The sequence below is a fragment of the Bufo bufo genome, chromosome 4, assembly GCF_905171765.1.
Source record: "Bufo bufo chromosome 4, aBufBuf1.1, whole genome shotgun sequence".
Taxonomy (NCBI): Eukaryota; Metazoa; Chordata; class Amphibia; order Anura; family Bufonidae; genus Bufo; species Bufo bufo.
The window spans coordinates 432,059,661-432,075,724 of NC_053392.1; the positions used below are offsets into that span (position 1 = coordinate 432,059,661).

General features: G+C 48.3%; 1 protein-coding gene across 2 annotated transcripts in view; it reads right to left on the bottom strand.

Annotated features, from left to right (window-relative positions):
• The window catches only part of ERMARD (ER membrane associated RNA degradation), a 325,303-nt gene that overhangs the window by 298,123 nt on the left and 11,116 nt on the right, over positions 1-16,064 (bottom strand). For both annotated transcript variants that reach the window (XM_040429349.1, XM_040429348.1), the window contains exon 3: positions 9,559-9,660. In XM_040429349.1, the coding sequence (XP_040285283.1) occupies positions 9,559-9,660 (102 nt within the window). The remainder of the gene's footprint in view (positions 1-9,558; positions 9,661-16,064) is intronic.

Sequence of the window (16,064 nt, forward strand, 5' to 3'; positions counted from 1 at the left end):
TGAGCCACACCGTGGAAGAAGATCTTGACAGGCCCAAGAGGGGCCAGGGAACGCTGGAAGAGGATGGACAGCGCCGACACTTGACCCTTCAAGGAACAGAGTCCCAGTCCCAGGTCCAGGCCGAACTGGAGAAGGACAGAACCATGGGGAGAGAAAGGCAGAGTGGGGGAATGCCCAGCTTCCCACAGAACCCCAGGTAAGAACTCTAAGTCCGATAATAGATCCTGGACGAAGCACGGCCGGGAGCGAACACTAGCGCGCCCGCTGGAATCGCCTGGGCAAGCGGGAAAAAACCCAACGTGATCAGGCGCAGACCAGTAGCACGGGCAGAAGAGTCCGGCAAAACCGGTCCTGTCGGCCCCCGAGCAACGTCGTCCCGTATCCACCCGGAGTGGGGGAGCAGAAGGGCAGACAGAAGGAACCGAAAGGGTCCGCCGAGCATCCGACAGATGCCAGGACAAGACAGGCTAAAGTCCATGTCGATGTTGCCACCAGAGGAAGGGGTTCCACCGTCCCGGTGTGGGAGATCCAAGGACAATCTTGACCGAAGAGTAATCCTCCCAAGTTACCAAGAAGGTAAGTCTACAGCAGGACAATCGCCTAAAATGGAATACGCAATCTGCACCCAAGCAGGAGGACAGAACGCGGTAGACCCGGTAAACGGGGGCACAGCTAGTACAGCCAGTGTGAATGAGTGAGACGGTACAAGGCCAAGGAACACCGGAACCATCCAAGTGAACAACCATGCTCTCCCCAGAGGGGGAGGGCAGTGAAGGAACAGCCTCTGAAGCCTGGCCGGGGCAGAAACCACATTGGAGTGATATGCCCCGAGCGAGAGCCAAAACAGAGCCGGTGAGAAAAAACTACTCTGTGAGACGCCCAGCTCACCGCCTCGCAGAAGGAAAATACCCTGAAGAAACCAAAGTGGAGGTCCCCCGGACCTGGATAATCGAGCACCCAATAGAAGCTGGGTGACCTTCCCGAGGGGAACGGCCCGAACCTGGTAGCAGAGCAGAACTGAAGCGCAGAGGCCGCCCATAGGAAGGACTCATACCACACTGCATCGAAGAGGAGGAAATGGTAGTAGGCGAGGGAACCGTAGTCCCGCCAGAGCCAACGTAGAATTCGAGGGGCGCTGCAGACCGCACTCTCGTCCATGTGACCGCTTGCGCAGGGAAGCAATGCAGCGGGATGACGAATGGGTACGCATCTAGGAACCACGAACACTCCCCAGTTGGAAGGGCCAACGAACATGGTGGATACCGTCACAACGGAACCGCAATATACAATGCAAACCCGAGAATGAGTACCGCCTAGCTCGGTGCAGTAGAGAGCAAGTAGAACCGTCCGGGTCAGGTGGAAGCAGAATGATCTCTTCATAGAAGAGTTCAAGGCTTGCGGCAAGCATCGTATCCCAAGAGAAACAAGTATGTCGCAGGAGGAAGGGAGGCATACGTACGAGCAGCCCCGTAAGCAGTGAGAAGGCCAACCCACCTACGGGAGGAGAAGGCATACACGGCCCAAACAATGCACAGAGCGCACAAGAACGTCCGCTCACTGCAAAATAGTCACTCAGCGAAGTGGGCCAGCCACAGAGTCCCACAGTATCTACGGGAATGCAAAGTGCCGCCTGGAAGGGAGTTATGCACAAGACTAATATGGCATGCGATGGAACGCAAGCAGTCTGCCCAGAAAGGGGGGAAATGTACCTGGCAATCACTGCAGTTGGCAAGAGTGCAAAAGCCCGCCCCAAAAGGGGGTGATGCCCAGGGCCAGTACCGACCTCAGAGAAGTAGGACATACCATATTCCGCCCAGAAGGGGGCCATGCACATGGCCGCACAGTATCTAGTAGGAACGCAGGAGGTCTGCCTAGTGAAAGGGGAACATGCACAGGGTTATCATAGCATTAAGTGATGGTGCAATAATGCACCCAACACCGAATTTTGTGACAGTGCAACTACTCCGCCAATGAAGGGGGACATGTACGAGTCCAGCACAGCATGTACAAGGACAGCCGTGAGTCTCATGAGCGTGCAAAATTCCACTCATGGAATGAGAGGTGGTCATGCACAAGGCCAGCACCGTATCCAATGGGAGTGCAAGCATTCCACCCATGGAAGATGGCCATGACCATGGCTAGCAATGTATCCGGTGAGAGTGCAATATTCCGCCCAGAAAAGGGGGGTCATGCACATGGCCAGCATCGCATCCAGTGAAGCAAGCACCTCACCAAGGAAGGGGGTCATGCACATGGCCAGCAACGTACCGGTGAGAAAACAACCACAGTCAGTGAGAGTATATGTATGCCGCCTGAGTAAAGGAGGCATGCCCATGGCCGGCAGCGAATCCAGTGAAAGTGCAGCACACCGCCCATGGAAGGGGAGTCATGCACATTGGCGGCAGCGGATCCAGTGAGAGTGCAAGCACCCCACCATGGAAGGGGGTCATGCACATGGCCAGCAACTTACCGGCGAGAGAGCAACCCCAGTCAGTGAGAGTGTATGTATGCCGCCTGAGGGAAGGAGGCATGCCCATGGCCGGCAGCGAATCCAGTGAGAGCAGCATACCGCATATGGAAGGGGGTCGTGCACATGGCCGGCAGTGAATCCAGTGAGAGTACAGCATTCCGCCTATGGAAGGAGGTCATGCATATGGCCGGCAGTGAATCCAGTGAGAGTGCAGAATTCCGCCTACGGAAGGGGGTCATGCACATGGCCGGCAGCGAATCCAGCGAGAGTGCAGCGTTCCGCCTATGGAAGGGGGTCGTGCACATGGCCAGCACCGTATCCGGTGAGAGTGCAGTATTCCGCCTATAGAAGGGGGTCATGCACATGGCCAGCCCGCAGCCAGGAAGAGTGCAGTATTCCGCCTATAGAAGGGGGTCATGCACATGGCCAGCCCGCAGCCAGGGAGAGTGCAGTATTCCGCCTAGGAAGGGGGTCATGCACATGGCCAGCACCGTAACTGGAGAGGGTGACGAATTCTGCCTATAGAAAGGGCAGAAGGGGGGCATGCACTTGGCCAGCGCCGTATCCCGGGAGAGGGCAAGGGTCCGCCTAGAAGGGGAACATGCACCTGGCTAGCGCCGCAGTTGGGGAGCGCGACATGCCGTCTATGGAAGGGGGGCATGCATACGGACAGCACTACTGAGAGCAGGCTGCAGCATCCTGCGCAGCCAACAAGAATCCAGTTATTTTTTTATTTATTTATTTATTATTATTTTATTTTTATTTTTTTTAAACACAGCCTCTCTGAGGCAGGAAGGGGGCCACCATACAGGGGAACAGCCTCTCTGAGAGGCGGGAAAAGGGGGCCAGACATACAGGCCCATTAGGAAGCCCAGATTTTACAGGGTCTCCTCTAGATGGGAGCCGGCCCCTGGAAATGGCCGGTACCTGAAAGGTTAACAAAGATCCGGCCTGGGGGGGCAGCGCAGCGATCACCTGGGGGCGGGGGAACCTCCCGGCGGGAAGAATTCACGCCTGGAGGAGTTCCCGGCCCCTCCAACCAAGGCCGGAACCTTGCAGCTTAGTAGGCGGCGGACCTGGAGGTAGCCGGAGTGGCGCATGTACAAATAACGGCCGCGGGTGCCCACCCCGCGGGCCTGCAGAGTCAGGGGCCTGGGGAAGGAGGGCCGGAATTGCGGCCCAGCAGGCCGCGAAGCCTGGGCCAAAATTTGCAGCGCCCGGCCGACCGAAATGCACTGACGGTCGGCCGGGGCCTGTTGGATCATCACGCTCAGTACATGAAGGCCGCGGGTGCCCACCCCGCGGGCCGGAAGCGAGGGCCCTGCGCCTCGGCAGCGTCAAGAGCGGGCCCCTGGCTTAGAGCAGCGCACCGGTAAGGGGATGGGGACCCTGAAAAGTCCAGCACAGCAAACCTTGCCCTTGGTGGACCGGGTGCCCGTGAGGGTAGAGGACGGTCAGGGGCAGTAAGGCGCGGGCCTCCGGGCCCTGAAGCAGCAGCCGGTAAGAGGGAGGGGGACCCTGAGACCGGGTGCCTGTGAGGGTAGAGGAGGGACGCCAGAATAACCCCTCCGTCAGGGGCAGCTAGGTGCGGGCCTCCAGGCCCTGTTGCAGCATTCCTCTCGCAGGGAGAAGGGTGCAGTGCCAATGTCCTATGGAGGCCAGGAAGGGAGGAGAGGGAGCAGATTGTCGCCCTGCGGCACCGCAGGGGCCAGCCTAGGTCCAGCAGGGACAGAAGGGTCCAGAGGCACCAGTATGGGGGTCAGGCACGCAGGAGACCGGGGTGGGGGGAGGGGGGGGGGACGTAGGGCTGGAGAAGCCACTCTCTCACCATCAGCCGTCTTCAGCCTCGGTCCGTTACAGCAGGGTCACCCCTTCAGCTACTGGCACCGTAGTGGCAGGACGCTGGAAGAGGTACTTGGCGTGCGGGCGACCTTGCGCTGGCGGGATGCAGGGGAGCTAGGCTGCCCTGGTCCACCTTGCCTTCTGTGGGGAAGGCAGCAGTGCGGGTGACCGGCACTGGCGCAGCTCGACCTTGGGAGAAACAGAGGTCCAGTGCGTCTCTGTTGTCCCTGATGGTCTGGAAGAAAAAGAAAAAAAGTAAAAATCAAAAACTAAACAACAAGGAGAAAACAGCCCTGCAGAGCAGGGAGTGTCTTGCCTCCTTGGACACTAAGCAAAAACTGGCAGTCTCTCTCTCCAGGCTGAGGGTATAGCTGCGGGAGGAGGGGCTTAACAGTTTTCACTTAGTGTCACGCCTCCTAGGGAGCTGAGCTATACCAAAGGTCTCCTGTGTCCCCCAAGGAAAATGGGCGAGAAATGTTTTTTTATAGTACAAATTCATTTATGAAGTCATTGCGCGAAGTCTCGCGAGACTTCACAAAGTAATAATTTCGGCTCATCGGAGCCAATACATTCTAATACTGTACGGAGATCCTGCTGCGTACAGTATTAGAACGAAGTTTTATGCGAATTGACTTTGGATATTTCATCTAAAGTCGATTCGCTCATCCCTAGTTGTACGGTATGCTCTAGCTAAACATGGCTGTGGAATATGAACTTGATGTTCTCATGAATATTTTGGACTGCTCAAGACTGGTGCAATTTTGTTTTGCTGTTGGTTGTTGGGGAAGAGAGAGAGATGTTCACTTGTCTTTATTATATAGTCGGCAAATATTTTAATGAAAATAGAGAAATAACACTTTAGTGTGTCAGGAGATAGAAATGCTATAAATTAAGGCTAAAGATGGTCAGTCAAGAGAGGCAGTAGTGTCTCCCTGAATACTGCTCAAAATTACAACAGGAAAAAGCTATGAGGGGCAGTATACTCAATAAAACTTGACTTTTAATAACGTATAGGAGATAAAAACGGCCCCTACAGACAAACAACAAGTAAGACCTGTACACATTCAACCAAATATGGTGAATGGGCACAGACAATTACAAAACAAACAAAAATGCAGGTGATGGACTGGACCAAAATATGTGGAGAGGCGGGCGAGACGGTATAAGTGTATGTAAACCACTGGCCCTACTGTCTCCCTGCTTGTCCTAGTCCGCCCTACAAGGTGTGTCCAAAGGACGGGGTCCAAAAAAGCCCCGCAAGGGGTGGCCCAGACTGGAACTCTGTTCCTGTATAGGTAGCCCTATTAAGGCCCTAACACAAAAAATTCCCGTCCAATTGAACCGCATACATATAAAATTTATAATAGAGATGTAACCCCACCAAAAAGCCAAGGAAGGGGATAAGGTGGGGGTATACTCAAGTGTCCCGACGCGTTTCTTCAATGGATGCCCCAGGATTCTTCAGGGGACACGGGGCAAAGATGGTGGTTATCCCTCACGGCTGGTTGACCAAAAGTTTAAGGAATAGCCTTTGCAATAACAGCAGTCAATGTGTGACTGAATCTAAGGATAACATTGAGAAGCAAACAAACAAAAGTGAGTAAAGTAACTTAGATGAACCTCCATCAATCCATATGGGACCATGGTGGGGAATCACTTACTTGCTGATGGCGACGGTCAGCGTATGGCTGTAGATCCACCTCCAAGCAGGACCCAGGGTGGTGGTGTCTGCAATGGTGGGGTGACCGGCAGCTAGTGGGGCAAGACTGCCCCCTTATAAGAGCTGAAGGGCCATGTAAACCGCCCCCAAATCCAGCTGACTATCGCTGGTCAGGCGCCTATTCATGACGTCATAGGAGGCGCTTTACTATCGCGGTCATGTGATCGGGATAACCGAAATCACATGACCGCGCATGCGCTCAGAGCCCCCACCCCATGCATTTCATGGGGCTAGAGGTGGAACGCACAGCTGTATTTCCGCATCAAGTGACCGCCGAGATGCGCCGACGTCAAAGACTGTCACGTCATGACGGCGGCCACATGATCGGAGTAACACAACAGCCGCGCTTGCGCGAAACATGTCCCAGATGACTGAAGGTGCCAGCCGCTCAGACAACCTGTATAACAGTTTGGCATAGCGTCATATTGGGGCACAATTGGAGTCATGCAAAACCGCTCCCCCGGTCTGCATGGCACATAACTGGACCGCCCCCTCTTAATAGTATATTAGTAGGGAGAACTCGGCCCCAGTATAAATATCGAGGATAGAATAGAGAGAGGATACACAAAGGGGGGAACAGACAGCTCATTGGTCTGGTGGGACCATAACCTCCTTGTAGGAGGCGATAGTAAAGCGCCTCCTATGACGTCATGAATAGGCGCCTGACCAGCGATAGTCAGCTGGATTTGGGGGCGGTTTACATGGCCCTTCAGCTCTTATAAGGGGGCAGTCTTGCACCACTAGCTGCCGGTCACCCCACCATTGCAGACACCACCACCCTGGGTCCTGCTTGGAGGTGGATCTACAGCCATACGCTGACCGTCGCCATCAGCAAGTAAGTGATTCCCCACCATGGTCCCATATGGATTGATGGAGGTTCATCTAAGTTACTTTACTCACTTTTGTTTGTTTGCTTCTCAATGTTATCCTTAGATTCAGTCACACATTGACTGCTGTTATTGCAAAGGCTATTCCTTAAACTTTTGGTCAACCAGCCGTGAGGGATAACCACCATCTTTGCCCCGTGTCCCCTGAAGAATCCTGGGACATCCATTGAAGAAACGCGTCGGGACACTTGAGTATACCCCCACCTTATCCCCTTCCTTGGCTTTTTGGTGGGGTTACATCTCTATTATCAATTTTATATGTATGTGGTTCAATTGGACGGGAATTTTTTGTGTTAGGGCCTTAAGAGGGCTACCTATACAGGAACAGAGTTCCAGTCTGGGCCACCCCTTGCGGGGCTTTTTTGGACCCCGTCCTTTGGACACACCTTGTAGGGCGGACTAGGACAAGCAGGGAGGCAGTAGGGCCAGTGGTTTACATACACTTATACCGTCTCGCCCGCCTCTCCACATATTTTGGTCCAGTCCATCACCTGCATTTTTGTTTGTTTTGTAATTGTCTGTGCCCATTCACCATATTTGGTTGAATGTGTACAGGTCTTATTTGTTGTTTGTCTGTAGGGGCCGTTTTTATCTCCTATACGTTATTAAAAGTCAAGTTTTATTGAGTATACTGCCCCTCATAGCTTTTACCTATAAATTAAGGCACCTATAAGGCATCTAGAAAGAGCAAGAAGATTGGACCCACTCCTCTAGTATCAATGACTGCAAGAGAACATAATAGTGCTGTCCTCATGAAGCACATCCTTGGAACTACGGGATCAAAATTTAAGCCTTCAACTATTCTATCGGCTTGTTATTTGATCGATTTTTTTTATTTTTATGAAAGGCTATTTAAGAATTAGGATACCGGTGGTTTTTTTTTTGTGCGTTTTCATTTTTCTTCCCTATCGCCCTTAAGCCATAACTTTTTTACATTTCCGTTCACATAGCTATATGAGGGCTTATTTTTTTGCAGGAGAAGTTGCACTTTCAAAAGCCACCATTTAATATGGCATACAGTGTAGTGGGAAGCGGGAAAGATATGTGGTGGAATTAGAAAACAAACACAATTCCTGCACTGTTTTACGGGTTTTGTACCCATGGTGTTCTGTTTGCAGAAAAACTGACCCATGCCCTTCATTCTCCGGGTCAGTACGATTACAATACTACCCCATATGTATAGTTTTTTTTATGTTTAAATAGTGTAAAAATAAATTCATACCTACTGAGCTGTATAGGGGCTCATTTGCGGGACAATATGTAGTTTTTATTGATAGCATTTTGGAGTGTGTGTAACTTTTTGATCACATTTTATTAAATTTTTTGGGGTAAGAGAAGCAATGAAAAAATGTCAAATTCGCCGTATTGAAATATTTTTTTTTATATATTTAATAGTACGGAGGTTTTGGTCGCGGTGATACCCATGATGTTTTTATTTTCTGTTATTCAGGTATTTATTTTTTTATTATACGGAAATGGGGGTGATTTAAATTTTTTTTTTAATATATATATATATATATATATATATATATATATATATATGTTTTTTTTTTTTTTTTTTACTTTTTTGTAATGATTTTAAAGCTCGTATTTGAGCATACAAACTTTTTTTTTATTTTTATTTTGAACAATCATGGATTTTTTTAATGCATTTATTACTGAGAATTGCTCATTTCTTATGTTAGCATAAGAATTGCAGCTTCAATGCCCTCAGCCACTTCAGTGAGGCTGAGGGCATTAAGAGCAATAACCGGAATCCTCATTGGCTACAGAGGATGCCGGTATTTTGACCCTTTACATGCTGTGTTCTCACTTGATCACGGCATCTAAAAGCTTTAATTAGTAATTAGCAGCGGGTCTCTGCTGTTTGAAACATGACGCCTGCTGCACATGCGAGCGGGCGCCATGTTTGCCTATCGCTTCAGCGCTGGTAGTGAAAGGGTTTAAAGGGGTTGTCCAGGTTCAGAGCTGAGCCTGGACATATCCCCTGCTGAAAAAGAAAAATATCTGCTGAAATGCTTCAATGCTCATCTCAGAGAGGCTGCCTGGGTGAAGTAGGGGATATGTCTGAGTTCAACTCTGAACCTGGACAACCCCTTTAATTACCGTAATCCCTTCAGGACCCAGCCAGGGTTCCAAGAGCCATAACTTTTTTTTTTACTTTTTTGCTCACATAGCCAGGTGAAAACCAGTCTTTTGCAGAACTAGTTGTATTCTGTAATGGGATTTAATTTAGCATATCATGTATGGAAAAATGGGGAAAAAAATGCTGAAGAACAGAAAAAAATGGATTTGTTATTTTGAACATCAGTTAGTCACTTATGTTAGAGATCAGTTATTTTTGACAGGAGAAAAAGTACTTTTTCTCCAGTCAAAAATAACTCTGACGGAAGAGACACCAACTAATCTTAACTGATGCTCAAAATAATGGAGCTGTTTCTTTTCTTCTGACGGATCAGAACAGAAAACTGAACAGTGATTTGAACCTGGCCTACTGCTAACACAGAGCAAACAGCTTTAGTGGACAAATAGATTCAAGCTACCACTATTTTATCCCAGGATGCAGCTCCTGGTAACTTGTTTTCCTGTGTCACAGATGAGCACACAACTTACATAACTGTTAGTTATAGGACACTCACATCACCTAGAGAGTGCTCTAGACACGATGTCATCTTCATTAAATGCAGTGAGATCTTGGCCCCATCCAGGCTTTCCAGAGAACAGAGGGTACTAAGAAACACCTGAGGAAATTAACAGAAATAATACTGATTACAAACTTAGCTGCTCAAAGTACTTCTTTACAAACTTAATCTGAAATATTTAAAGGGATTCTGTCAGCTAGTTTTAGCGTATACAGGGAGTGCAGAATTATTAGGGAAATGAGTATTTTGACCACATCATCCTCTTTATGCATGTTGTCTTACTTCAAGCTGTATAGGCTCGAAAGCCTAGTACCAATTAAGCATATTAGGTGATGTGCATCTCTGTAATGAGAAGGGGTGTGGTCTAATGACATCAACACCCTATATTAGGTGTGCATAATTATTAGGCAACTTCCTTTCCTTTGGCAAAATGGGTCAAAAGAAGGACTTGACAGGCTCAAAAAAGTCAAAAATAGTGAGATATCTTGCAGAGGGATGCAGCACTCTTAAAATTGCAAAGCTTCTGAAGCGTGATCATCGAACAATCAAGCGTTTCATTCAAAATAGTCAACAGGGTCGCAAGAAGCGTGTGGAAAAACCAAGGCGCAAAATAACTGCCCATGAACTGAGAAAAGTCAAGCGTGCAGCTGCCAAGATGCCACTTGCCACCAGTTTGGCCATATTTCAGAGCTGCAACATCACTGGAGTGCCCAAAAGCACAAGGTGTGCAATACTCAGAGACATGGCCAAGGTAAGAAAGGCTGAAAGACGACCACCACTGAACAAGACACACAAGCTGAAACGTCAAGACTGGGCCAAGAAATATCGCAAGACTGATTTTTCGAAGGTTTTATGGACTGATGAAATGAGAGTGAGTCTTGATGGGCCAGATGGATGGGCCCGTGGCTGGATTGGTAAAGGGCAGAGAGCTCCAGTCCGACTCAGACGCCAGCAAGGTGGAGGTGGAGTACTGGTTTGGGCTGGTATCATCAAAGATGAGCTTGTGGGGCCTTTTTGGGTTGAGGATGGAGTCAAGCTCAACTCCCAGTCCTACTGCCAGTTTCTGGAAGACACCTTCTTCAAGCAGTGGTACAGGAAGAAGTCTGCATCCTTCAAGAAAAACATGATTTTCATGCAGGACAATGCTCCATCACACGCGTCCAAGTACTCCACAGCGTGGCTGGCAAGAAAGGGTATAAAATAAGAAAATCTAATGACATGGCCTCCTTGTTCACCTGATCTGAACCCCATTGAGAACCTGTGGTCCATCATCAAATGTGAGATTTACAAGGAGGGAAAACAGTACACCTCTCTGAACAGTGTCTGGGAGGCTGTGGTTGCTGCTGCACGCAATGTTGATGGTGAACAGATCAAAACACTGACAGAATCCATGGATGGCAGGCTTTTGAGTGTCCTTGCAAAGAAAGGTGGCTATATTGGTCACTGATTTGTTTTTGTTTTGTTTTTGAATGTCAGAAATGTATATTTGTGAATGTTGAGATGTTATATTGGTTTCACTGGCAAAAATAAATAATTGAAATGGGTATATATTTGTTTTTTGTTAAGTTGCCTAATAATTATGCACAGTAATAGTCACCTGCACACACAGATATCCCCCTAAAATAGATAAAACTAAAAACAAACTAAAAACTACTTCCAAAAATATTCAGCTTTGATATTAATGAGTTTTTTGGGTTCATTGAGAACATGGTTGTTGTTCAATAATAAAATTAATCCTCAAAAATACAACTTGCCTAATAATTCTGCATTCCCTGTAGAGCTGTGTACATGTGCTGCTAGTGTCACGACTGAGGATGGGGGAAACCCTCAGCCGTGCGATATTCTGAAGATGTCCGGTCGCTACTCGGCCAGGACAACAGAATTAGGGAGCAGGTCACCTCCTATTGCGTCCCTAACACTGACCCTGTCTCCTAGCCGTATGAGCCGACCCCGATGGTAGGAGGGCTCATACTCTGGAACCTAATAGTCCCTAGAAGCCCTCAGGCTGGCCCTGAACTAGGAGGAGGGTAAGACTATCTATTCCTCCTAGGCACGGAGGAACAAGAGTCTCACTGGCCAAGCAGCAGGGAGAAGGGGAACAAGAACAGACCTATGAATATGACAGGTGAACCAAACAGTTCCACACTAACCTGCCACAGCCTTGCTGACTGGAACCCGTGCTCAGAAACGCTGTCCACACAAACATTAATAAACACCAATCGTTAGTAACTCACAGAGTGAGTATGCGTACTAGGCCATATACCAAGTATCAACACCAAAAGAGAGAACAGGCACAGCAAGACTAACAAAATATGTAAACTTTATTATGCTTCCCAGAAGGGAAAGATGCAATAAAAACGATAACAGACAATACAAAACAAATGTATGTGCAGACTATACCAAAAGAAGGTGCCTTTTATATGGAAACTAACTAGGCTGATCATGAACAGCTGGAAGAGGGGAGGAGAACATGATCAGCCTAGTTAGTTTCTATATAAAAGGCACCTTCTTTTGGTATAGTCTGCACATACATCCCCCCTGAGGAAGCTTACGCTAAACGTGCGTTGGGGCTCATTGGATCACCTTTTTGGTATTTATTTATGGCATTATTTATCTAGTATACTATTTATTGTCCATTACATTGTACTCTATGCACTTTGCACTTTAATAAGTATGTACTGAATCTGGCTTTAATATTTTGTCCAGGTTGGTGAGGTCATGCATATATGTTCCCCACCGGGGTATCTATTCATCATCTAGTACCTCTTTGGCCTTATCCAACATTTGTTTAATGCTGTATCTTGTCTATTTGTGATCCCTCCACCCTGTGTGTTATCCACCATTGTTTTGTATTGTCTGTTATCGTTTTTATTGCATTTTTCCCTTCTGGGAACCATAATAAAGTTTACATATTTTGTTAGTCGTGCTGTGCCTGTTCTCTCTTTTGGTGTTGATACTTGGTATATGGCCTAGTACGCATACTCACTCTGTGAGTTACATACGATTGGTGTTTATTTATTCCCTGCAGGCATTTATTTGTCTTTTTTGCAGACGTTCCTGTATTATGGATTTTCTAGCTCGGGAAGCCTCTTGGAGGTCCCAAGCGGATGCTATTTTTAACTCTGGTGGTGATTTCACACAGGATGTGGATCATCAGAAAAACACACGGGATGTCAAGATTTTATTCAAGAATCTCTCACACAAATGGTTACGTATTTGGTGGAACAACACGTCTATGGAACAGTACGTATCAAAAAATCTCATTCCACGTGGTCTGCGGGTGCAAGTGTTTCCCTCTTATGGTCTTGATGTTGACCAATTGAACATCAAGTGGGAAGAGGCGTGTGATGTTTGTTCCATCACATTCCTTAAACTCCTCATTTCTGCGAATGAGACTATGTTGGCCGATGTTGATAAAGAACTAATGGCTGTCGACAGTCAGCTTAAACAGGTTTTGAGCAACACAGACTTTGAGGCTTTTAAACACGAAATGGAGGGCACCCATGGTCTGTGGGAAAAGCAGATTAAGGAACGCAAGGCCACTAAATTTCAGAGGGATTGTCAGGATTATGAGCAGAAACGGGTCTACCGATGGAAGCAATACAAAATGGCACCACGGAGTAGAAGTGCGTTTGTGTCGTCCTATGCCTCCACGGATGTCGAAGGGGCGAGAGGTGACGACACGGTGGGTGCCCGGTCCATCAGACAGGGAGGCAAACGGAAGGATGTATCAAACAATCGGTACATCAATAAACGGTACCGCACAGGCGATTCTGGCTCAGCCAGAGGCCAGGTAATCAATCTCTCAGAGGTGCGCCTCACTAAGACCCAGTTAGAGGTGTTGGGCCTTGGTCTTAATTTTGTCCCTACTACCAAATTTGATGTCTTTACAGCGATAAAGGACTGGAATCTATTCGCGAGGAGCCTTGTTTTTAAAAAGATTTTTCAGAAGGAGGGTGAACATGGGACTGCATCATTGGATTTGGAACAAAGAGCGATTCAGGACCTCTGCGACCTGCTGGATGAACAAGACCCTGTGATAGTAAGTAGACTACCCAGCAATCTCATGCAGAGATCAAAAAAATTCCCCCCTGTATCCATGTTTCCGAATATAGACATCTTTGTGAAACTGGTAACCGAGGATTTGAGGAAGATCTCAACCGGTTTTAGGAATTGTAATATGGATAGCAATTCACGCCTGGTGATTAAACAACTGCGAGGTATGAGGGACTTGGTCATTAAACCCTCCGATAAAGGAGGGAATGTGGTGGTGTGGCCTGCCACATTATATGAAAAGGAGGCGTTTCGTCATGTTACAAGAAATTAACATTCAACCCTCTGAACTTTTCAGGAAGCCTTGGGGAAGATTCTACATACCGCCCATGATAAAGGTACCATCACTGCAAAGGAACTGAGTTGTCTACATGTGACCTACCCTACAATACCCACATTTTATTTATTACCTAAAGTGCACAAGAATTTGGAAGCACCACCAGGCCGTCCTATAGTGGCAGGTACTAATAATATGTGTGAACCCATATGTAGACTAGTTGACCATGTTCTGCGACCTCTGGTTGAGAATCTACCTTCTTACCTTAAGGATACCGGAGACATACTACGCATACTTAATGGGATACAACTGGAGGACGACATGTTAATCGTAACATCTCTATATGTCATAAGGACGGAATGGCAGCTGTTACCCAGTTCTTGGCAATGTCTGATATCGAGGGTGAGTATGCAACTTTTATTCTGCAGATTTTAGACTTCGCCCTTAGTCATAATTTCTTTAAGTTCAGGGGGTCCTTTTACCTACAGCTCCAGGGGACGGCCATGGGGGCGGCCTGCGCGCCGTCCTACGCCAACCTTTTCCTGGGGCTGTGGGAGAGGGGTATTTTCCTCACGGATCCTGTCCCCCTCATTGAAAAGGTACATCTTTGGAATCGTTATATTGACGATGTGCTCATTATTTGGCAGGGCGCCATCGAAGAACTGGATACCTTCATGACCAATTTGAATAAAAATGATCTTAACATCCATTTGACATACAAATTTGGTCGTGACAATATGGATTTCCTAGATGTACTTCTACAAGTTGATCAGGACGGGTATATTTACACAGATTTGTATCGGAAACCTATGTCCGTCAACAGTCTTCTGCATGCGGAATCATCTCACCCAAGGAAATTGATTGAAGGTATACCTACGGGTCAATATTTATGGCTCAGGCGAATATGCTCTAATGATGAGCTCTTTGAAAAGCGGGCACAAGAACTAACCAGAAGATTCAGGGAGAGAGGCTATAATGAATCCTCCTTGAAAAAGGGCTATTTCCAAGCCAAACGATCCAGAAGGGATGAACTTCTACAACAATGCTCGTAGGGCTGCACGATATGGGAATTTTGTGCGATTGCGATTAGGGCCCTAAAAATTGCGATAACGGTATGCGATGCGATATTTTAAGGGAATTGTGCTAGAGGTCTATTTGCTTGGATTTTCCCATATGAGCCGCTGACGCGGCTGGGTATGACATAGTTATGGGGGATCTGTGGATGGAGCTGTTATGTGGGGGATCTGTGGATGGAGCTGTTATGTGGGGGATCTGTGGATGACGCTGTTATGTGGGGGATCTGTGGATGACGCTGTTATGTGAGGGATCTGTGGATGACGCTGTTATGTGGGGGATCTGTGGATGACGCTGTTATGTGGGGGATCTGTGGATGACGCTGTTATGTGGGGGATCTGTGGATGACGCTGTTATGTGGGGGATCTGTGGATGACGCTGTTATGTGGGGGATCTGTGGATGACGCTGTTATGTGGGAGATCTGTGGAGGACGCTGTTATGTGGGGGATTTGTGGAGGTGTAGATCTGTGGATGACACAGTTATGGGGGATCTGTGGATGATGCGGTTATGTGGGGGATCTGTGGAGGACGCTGTTGTGGGGGATCTGCGGAGGACACTGTTGTGGGGGATCTGCGGAGGACACTTATGGGGGATCTGCGGAGGACACTTATGGGGGATCTGCGGAGGACACTTATGGGGGATCTGCGGAGGACACCGTTATGGGGGATCTGCGGAGGACACCGTTATGGGGGATCTGCGGAGGACACCGTTATGGGGGATCTGCGGAGGACACCGTTATGGGGGATCTGCGGAGGACACTGTTATGGGGGACCTGTGGAGGACACTGTTATGGGGGATGTGTGCTATGACACATGGGGCCACGAGGGGGGCCAGCATAAGACACACATATAGCATCTTATGCTGGTCCCCCTCATGGCCCTATGTGTCCTAAACTGCGCACATAACTCTCCTATTCATAAAATGGCCAGCCTCTGTACTTTCACTATGAATGCACTGCAGAGAGCGGCAGCGAGCGAGCCGGCCGGCGCGTGACTGACGTCACTGTCACGCTCCTCCCACTTAATTCAGGAAGCAGGAGCGTGACTAAGTGACGTCAGTCACGCGCCGGCCGCCTCGCTCGTTCCCGCTCGCTGCAG